Raw genomic sequence first — 8,427 nt, 5'->3', positions numbered from 1 at the left:
CATAGTGGCCTTCACCATGCACACAGATAGTGACCCCTGTGCACAGAGACAGAAAACAGAGACAGAATAACAGATCATTTCTAACACTTCCCAGCTTTTGGAAAGGAAATTACCAAGCTTTTTTATGCATAAGGCTGTTTATTAATTACATGTTTTCAAAGATTTAAAATCTTAGGTCCACTGACGGCCAGAAAGTAATGAGAAAAGGACAAAAACATTGTTGGTTGTTTTTCGATTAATATAACATTTAAAATGTTTCATTTACACCTGAGTGGTTAATTGTGAACAGAAAAAACTCATGCATGATATATACATAACTCACACGTGACCAAAGCTGATTTAATTTTAAATTTGTATTTATTTATTTTAGAGACATTAACTCAGTGTGTCATTGGCTTTAAAGCAGCAGCAGAATGGTTGAGCGAGCCAGCTGAAGAAGCCCTGTGATCTCTTCTCTTCGACCTCAACCACAGACACAATGATCACAGGTTCCAGAGGAGGGGTCTGAGGAGACCATGAAGCTGGAGGAACAGAGACTGGTTCTCCGGTGGGTTCTGAGCCCTCTTCTATGCTTGTATCCTCCCAGTCCTGGACATCAGTAATGTGAGGAGGTTCTGTAGGGGACGTCTGAGGAGCTGGTGGAGGGGACATCTCAGCAGAGTTTGTCTCTGGTCTGGAGGTCGGCTGCTCTGTTACAGCTAGGCTGCTGGTCAGACCGTCCTGCACTGTAGTAATGATCACAGGTTCAACAGGAGGGGTCAGTGGAGCCGGAGGAGCTGGAGTCACAGCAGAGTCTGGTCTGGTCCAAAGGCTGGGTTTATCATTTTCTTCCTCACTGATTTGAACATTAGGAATACATTGAGGTTCAGCAGGAGGAGTCAGCGGAGCTGGAACCACAGCAGGAGGGTCTGGTTCTCTGGTGGGTTTTAGGTTTTCACCAAGGCTTGGCTGATCATTTTTATTCTCTCTGGTCTGAACATCAGAAATACATGGAGGTTCAGCAGGAAGGGACACAAGAACAGGAGCAGCAGCAGTTTCTGGTTCTTCTGTGGGTTCTGGGTCATTCTCCAGGTTGGGTTCATCATTTTTATCTTCACTGGTCTCAACATCAGAAACAGATAAAGGTTCAGCAGGGAGGGTCATAATAGGTGGAACCACAGCAGAGTCTGGGTCTCTGGAGGGTTCTGGGTCATTTTCAGTACAAGGTTTGTCACATTCGGCTTTCCTGGTCTCAACATGAGTAATGGATGGAGGTTCCACAGGAGGGGTCAAAGCAGGTGGAACCGCAACAGAGTCTGGGTCTCTGGAGGGTTCTGGGTCATTTCCAAGGCCAGAATTGTCACTTTTATCCTCCCTGGTCTCAACAACAGTCATGGATGGAGGTTCCACAGGGGGTGCTGGAGAGGCTGGAACAGCAGCAGAGTCTGGTTCTCTGGTGGGTTCTGGGTTGTTCTCCAGGCTGGGTTTGTCACATTCGTCTTTCCTGGTCTCCACTTCAGTAATAGATGGAGGTTCCACAGGAGGTGCTGGTGAAGCTGGTGGAGTGGACACCACAGCAGGGTTTGTCTCTGGACTGGGTGTCACAGTCAGGTTGGAGTCTTCCTGGACTGGAGCGGTAGCAGGAGGTTCAGCAGCAGGACTCAGATGAGCCGGCACTTTGGGGCTCTTGGGATGAAACATCTCACAAATCTGTTCCGCTGCAACATCAACGATTTCACTGAGCAGCTCTGGTGCGAAGCTCTTGATCCTGTTCACCAGGATGTGGAGTGGGTGCGTCTGTCTGATGGTTGTCAGGATGGACAGGACCACGTCGTCCCTGATGGAGCGGGAGAAGGTGGTCTGACCTTCCACACCGGTGAGAGCATCAGTGACTCGGTCCAAGACGGCCTTTGTAACCCCAACAGACATTGTGCTGAGTTTCTGTGAAGGCATGTTTAAGAGGGGACGGCGAGGAAGTGCCCAGAAGCCCTGCAGGACTCTGGGGACAACTTCCAACACCACCTCTTGTGGACTGAGGACTTTGGAGCTTGGAGCCACATGATTGGTTCTCAGGATCTTGGCATACTTCAGCGCCATGTTGAAGAGTTTAGGATGTCTGTGGATTACAGTAATCAAAATTAATTTTAAAACATTCAGAAAAAATACAGAGATATTAAAATAACTGCAGTTTAACTGTTAATAAATATGAGTCAATTGTAACTTACTGAAATTTGGGAGGTAAGGGCTCTGAGGAGTTGAGGAGCATCTGGGCTTCAAACTCAATGTCCCTCATCTTGTTGCTCATATTTACTGCCCATACCTAAAACAAGGAATTATATATGAAGTGCAGTTTGGAGATATTTAGAGGATAAATCAGCATCATTTACTCCAAACTCCTGAGAGTCTTCTCAGGGTTGTTGTCTTACCAGCATCAGCAGAGGTTTGGCGTCCTCCTCATCAAAGTCCTCCAGTTCAAACTCCCAAAGGCTTCAGACAGAAACAAACACAAGCTTTATTTTACTGTTACTCTCGACATTATGAGAGTAATATTAGTGAGACATGAGCAGACTGTGAGGTCTGTATGTGTGTCAGTAACTCACCGTTCTCTCAGAGTATTCTTGCTTTCTTCCATGAGGAAGTGGATCATGTCTTCAGGAGTCACCTGAGATGGGATCTGGTAAGCTTCCTGAAGCATGAGCAGTTCTCTCAGCAATGCAATCTAAAAAACATAAAGGAGATGAGTCATCGTTGAACATGGCAGGACAGAGTTTGTCATCATTGACCTGGTAGTTTCTACAACTGTGATCTTGGGAGGACAGTAGTCTTACCTTAGACTTGTAGCTGTTTGTATTCCAGCAGAGCTGCAGAGCCCGATCATAAATGGGTGTACCAAACAACACCTTTAAAGCAAATAAGACATGTTACGTTTAGTTTTAGTCACATCTTTAAAAACACATGTGAACATGTTGAGCTCCAGTAAAGACAGAAAGTGTGTCACTTACCCTGATGGGTCTGTAGACTCCTCTACTTCCTTCAATAAACTCCATTGAGAAGTTGTTGCTGTATATCACAATACACAACAAACAAAACAGGCAAAGCGACAATGTAAAAATTCACAGGTTTAAGTTCAACGATAGATGCGAAAAGCAGTCTGACACGGTTGATCTCTCTGGCACAAATGAGCAGAGTGTGTTCTGAGTGAAGAGATCTGAGCTCCAAAGAGAATCTGACTCAGGATTCTAGAGTTTTAGAACTGAACTCACATGTCAAACAGTCTGGAAGGTTACCAGGGAAACACTCTTGGTAGGTATCCTTTTATTAAACAAATCTATCTATAAATATACAAATCTTGTGATATTATACTATATATTAACGTGATAAATCTTTTGCCTCAGTTCCATAAACCTCCATTGATGATCCAAAACACATTGATGAGCCTTACTGTTGCACTAGGTGACATATGGCTTAACTACTGTATAAATCCACAGAAGAATATATTCCTGACAAATGCACCATTTTCTACTTTCCTAAAAACTTAACTGCCCAGCTTTTTAAAGAAAATTACTGAGCCTTTATTCAATAAGGCTATTTATTAATTACATGTTTTCAAATATAAATAATAAAATCTTATATCCACTGACGGCCAGAACGTATTGAGAAAAGGACAAAAACATTATTGCTTTTGGTATTTTCATTATATTAGGCATAATGTGTTGTTTTTCTTTTGTGGTGTCTGTTTCACAACATCTCAGTGGCCCTCATTTATCAAGCGAGCGTAGAAACGAGCGCAGATCTGAGTGTATATTTTGTCTTACGACAGGGTCCACGTGTGATTTATCAAACGTATCTCGCCAACCACAGCGTAAGAATGATCGGCTGTTGATAAATGTGGCGGCTCGAAACATGCGTAATTTAAATACCACGCCCTAATATATACCCGATTCAGAAGACTCGCCTTCAGAGTTTACAACACCGAAGGGCGCAATACGGCCAAAAGGAGGATTTTTTCACCCTCTAAAGTCAGCTTTATTAGCAAAGTGCACCGTTACAATTAACAATAGGGGCAATATAGACATATTAAAGAAATACGCAGCGACGGAGGTTTATGAAATAAAAGTACTTAAAATTATAAACTCAAACAAGTTCAATGAATATTTTACATTTGGAGTACGGACTTAGAAGTTTTCAGCTTTTTGGTTGAAGGAGGTAAACAATGTTTTAAAGTAAGTTTTAATTAAAAAAGAAGAGGAATTTCTCAGAGTCAGAAAGTGAAACGCTGACGTCAAACAGCTGCAACACAACAAACTAGTTTTGTTTGGCAGCATAAAATGTGAAAAAGAAGGAAATCAGTGGTGCTGTCAGCAAAGTAGCAGACTATTAAACTCCCGGCGAGGTTTGAGTAATTACATTGTGACATATAAAGCCTAATAATCTATATAATATCCGAATATTGCTATTATTATGATGGAGAGATATTATTAACCTCTTTACATTTACTAATAATGATGTCCTAGTCAGAGGAGTGTGTGACAGCGCTGATTGGAAATGTTTCTATTCGGGCAGCACCAGTGGTAAAAGAGACGCTGACGCTCCGGTGTCGGAGCTGGATAACTGTAAACAGCAGAAGACAACAACATTTAATATCCTCAGCTGGTATTCTGTTTAAAGAATTTCACGATCGTAGGGTGTATTTATTTTTGGATTATGTTTTAATGATAAATTATGTAGTCTAAACATGTTTTGCTTTGTCACTATTAAAAATCAAAACACCACAGAGTTTTATCAGCTCCAGGCATCGATACAATAGTCTAAGATCAATTCTCCGACTCAGACGTGTGGACTTCACGCTGACCCAAATTTGCGTACACGAGCTGAGAGCAGACGTGAGATCTAATCGTACCGTCCGCTCACGTCCAAATTGATAAATGCCGAGGCTTGCGTAGAAATCATCTTACGCCCACTTTACGCTCACTTTCTGACGTACGTTCGTTTGATAAATGAGGGCCATTGTGTTTTCCCTAATGTTTATTGATTATTGTGTATTCTGATTTGAATCAGAAATAATTTTATTTAAATGCTGCTTACATAAATGCATCAATAATAAAAATCCAATGAAATATTTGGAATTTATAAAACAATCTGAGCGGGGCCATTCTGCAGATACTGGTTTTTTTGTAAGTTTTGAATGCAGGACTTTTACTTGAAGTGAAATAATTTCACAGTCTGGTATTAGTACTTTTACTCAAGTAAGGGATCTGAATACTTTTTCCACCACTGCTTATAATGAGTCATTATCAATAATAAGACCATGTGTTTGATACTTGAATTTAAACCTTTTAATGTAGACATGACTTATCTACATATGTTTTCTGTATTTAATCTTTGCAGTATTTAGTACTGATCTGCTCCTCTGAGCTTTGTTATACTCTCTATATATATTTGTATATGCTAAGAGGTAAGTCAGGTGTCTATGATATGTACATCAGATGATCCACCATCTTTACTTTACAAGTTCATGTGTTCTTTTTCATGAGAAAGCAGTCTACTTTAACAGAAGTCAGGTTTTAAGTTTTGGGATATCATTTAAATCAGAACCTGCCTTTTATCATCAAACCACCGGCCATGATGTTGGTGCAAGTCACTGGTTCAAACAACAATGTTGACAGAAAGACATAAAGGCAGCATTACTTTGTGCAGTTCTGCTTTGAACAGAAAGTCAGGAGATAAAAGTAAAAAATATTGAGCTGCAGGTGGATGGAAGATACAGATAATGTGGTGTCTGTTCTTTAGCTTTCTTCTCACTTTTAACAGATCTTTAGACAGCAACCATGAGGTAGCCTGGCTAACACCAGACTATCACAAATGAGATATAGTCTGGATACTACCAATTAATCTTTCCGTAGAGGAGGTGTGGTTTACGATCCTCCAGAGCCATTTATTGGGCACTATGAATGTCTATCAAAAGCGTCTGTATGTAGCTCTTAGCCAATCGTATCAATTATACCAGATGACGTATAGACCGACAGAAATTGATGTTTACACAGCCAGACTCTACTTTGGGACTAAAATGCTCAATTCTGCTTCTGCAACGTTTTTCTGCTGCATTTTCTGGCTCTGGCTGTTCTATACTTTCAGCTCACATTCTACCGGTAGTGTTAGTGTGTGTGTGTGTGTGTGTGTGTGTGTGTGTGTTTGTGTGTCTGTGAGAGAGTGTTGCTTGCTGCTTTGCTTCTCCAGTTCTCGCTTTATGCAAGATTATTTATTTTTACACCTTATTCCCCCCTCATGTCATTCAGCCACACACATCCACTGATTTTATGGTCAATAGACGAGCTGCTGCGGGTCTCTCGGCGGCTCCGCTGTCCCCCGGCTCGTAGCCAGATCACCGGCGTTACAGCAGTGAGCGGTAGCGGGGCTAGTTGGTAGATTAGGCTTTGGCCAAATCCTGTCGGAAGCAAGGCTAAAACATCCTTTTTTCGTGGTGAAACAGGAGTGCAAAGCCAAATGTTGTTCTTCTTTTAAAATAAACTTGGCTCTAAACTATCTAGAACACTGTCTACAGCTAGATCCAAAGAGAGTTTCGTGTCTGCTCCAGCCATGTTGGATCCGTAAGAAAACTACAAAACTACAAGCGTCCGTCTGTCGCCTTGCCGTCCCTCCCCGTTCGGTGATCGGATCCCTAAAACAGGGCTAAGAAACGGCCATGGACACCATGCCGCCTTGCAGTTCGAAATGAAATCGAGTGCGCAAGGCAGTAGGGGTATACCCAGGCTAGCCATGAGGGGAAATCATGAAACACCTCAAACTGGTAGGTAGCCGACCAAAATTTCAGACCTGGCAAGAACCCAGAGTTATTGTGACCCCCATTAAAACTGCACCTCAAAAGACAAAATAAGTGGCAGAAAGTAAAAAAATCAATCCATCTGGTAATTATTGAGATATTTCAGTCCGGTATTGTCATCCTTAGTTGCTAAAATCCACTTGCTTGACATAATGTTCTCGTCTAGTTTTGATTTGTTTTAATGCACATAAATGACTTAAAGTAACAGAGCTTAAATCTCAGTTCAAACCCATTTTAGACTTTTTTTAAAAATATAATAGATGACACTTTTGGAGTCACACCCAAATCCTCACCTGATGACTCAAAGAAAAAAAAAGAAAACATACTAAATGTCAGAATAAAGCCGGTTTAGCCTGAAATGTAACAAAATAACACTTCAGAGCAATAATTAATCCTGTCAAAGTGAAGTTTTCTCTTTAATTATCTGCTGTGAGGAAAACAAAACAAACATCAGTCATTTGGAGATTAATATATTGACAAAGAACTGTGATCAAAACATAATTAATCACATTAAATCACACACACACACACACGACTGTCAATCAGCAGCTCCACCATCATTTTAATCCTCCTGCTGGAGACTTTGTCTTGAATGTTTGCTTCATGTTTGTATGTGGAAAAATGTGTCATTAGTGGCATTAATGTGGTTCAGATTGGTATTATTCGGCAGCCAAAGTGTTTGAACTACCCTCTCACTGTGTTTTCATCTTAGTTAAACATTGAACAGTGAACAGTGGTAGCAACCCTTAAGGTAGCCACACCCAAAAGCATACTCTAAGGCTTTGTCATGTGTTTTAACCTAAATGGGACCATAATATTTGAATTTCATATTAATGTTAACATTTTCTTAAAGCTGAGACTTTATTTTTTTCAGAAACGCGTAAAACCCCAAAACAGCCCAAAATCACTTTTTTCATGTTTAAACGTGTTTTTACAAGAACGGGCGGCTGCGACTTCCGACTCATTGTGATGGAACGCGTCACAAATGAACATCATGCTGTATTTAACAAGCCTTAAAACTGGCAACTGAGACCACAAACGCATCATTAGAATGTTAACTGAGGAAATAAATCAACTGAGAAGGTCATTTTTCAACTTCCATAAAACTGACTTTTAAAGAAACATCAAGAGTCTCCCCCTGCTGGCCATTAGAAAGAATGCAGCTTTAAGGCTCTTTGCTTCACTTTTCGGGCTCAGAGGTTGCAGCTTGTTATGTGTTGCAGATGTTTGGTCATAAACCAAATTATTTGACAAATTATGAAGGTGTTAGATGAAAAGTTAGAGGATCATTAAAGTATTTTCCACTCACCCTGAAAGTGGCATGAATGTCTGCACCACATGTCTTTGTGATGCAAGTCGTTGAGATATTTCACTCGAAAATCAATCATTTAACCTCATGGTGCCATGAGAGGAAAATTCATGGGATCACCGAAGTAAGTGTGTTTCATCCTTTGGGGACCATGTACTGTATGTCTGTACATACTTTCATGGTAATTTGTACAGGAGTTGTTGAGATATTTTAGTAGGAGGTGGTCTTTATTATTACTTTATCACTTTTGCTCCACTGATATCTTCAACCCAAAGTTGTCTACTGCCGCAGCTCTCTT

General features: G+C 40.9%; 1 protein-coding gene across 1 annotated transcript; it reads right to left on the bottom strand.

The window, feature by feature from the left end:
* Positions 1 to 375: 375 nt before the first annotated feature.
* LOC131981001 (cell surface glycoprotein 1-like) lies at positions 376 to 3,403 on the bottom strand. Its single transcript, XM_059345296.1, has 6 exons — positions 2,982 to 3,403; positions 2,808 to 2,879; positions 2,580 to 2,698; positions 2,406 to 2,466; positions 2,205 to 2,299; positions 376 to 2,095 (listed from the first exon to the last, which is right to left on the bottom strand). Exons 1-6 carry the CDS (start codon positions 3,024 to 3,026, stop codon positions 376 to 378), a joined length of 2,112 nt encoding a protein of 703 aa, XP_059201279.1. The 5' UTR covers positions 3,027 to 3,403.
* Positions 3,404 to 8,427: the final 5,024 nt, after the last annotated feature.

The sequence above is a fragment of the Centropristis striata genome, chromosome 11, assembly GCF_030273125.1.
Source record: "Centropristis striata isolate RG_2023a ecotype Rhode Island chromosome 11, C.striata_1.0, whole genome shotgun sequence".
Taxonomy (NCBI): domain Eukaryota; kingdom Metazoa; phylum Chordata; class Actinopteri; order Perciformes; family Serranidae; genus Centropristis; species Centropristis striata.
Note: the sequence above shows the minus strand (reverse complement) of the source record. Positions and strands in the feature narration are given on the sequence as shown.

Excerpts from the sequence above, each read along its gene's own strand:
- LOC131981001 (XM_059345296.1), bottom strand. The coding sequence starts at position 3,026 with ATGGAGTTTATTGAAGGAAGTAGAGGAGTCTACAGACCCATCAGG. Across the intron at positions 2,880-2,981 it reads GAGTCTACAGACCCATCAGG|GTGTTGTTTGGTACACCCAT; the intron begins GTAAGTGACACA and ends TTTGCTTTAAAG. Across the intron at positions 2,096-2,204 it reads CCCTTACCTCCCAAATTTCA|ACATCCTAAACTCTTCAACA; the intron begins GTAAGTTACAAT and ends TGTAATCCACAG.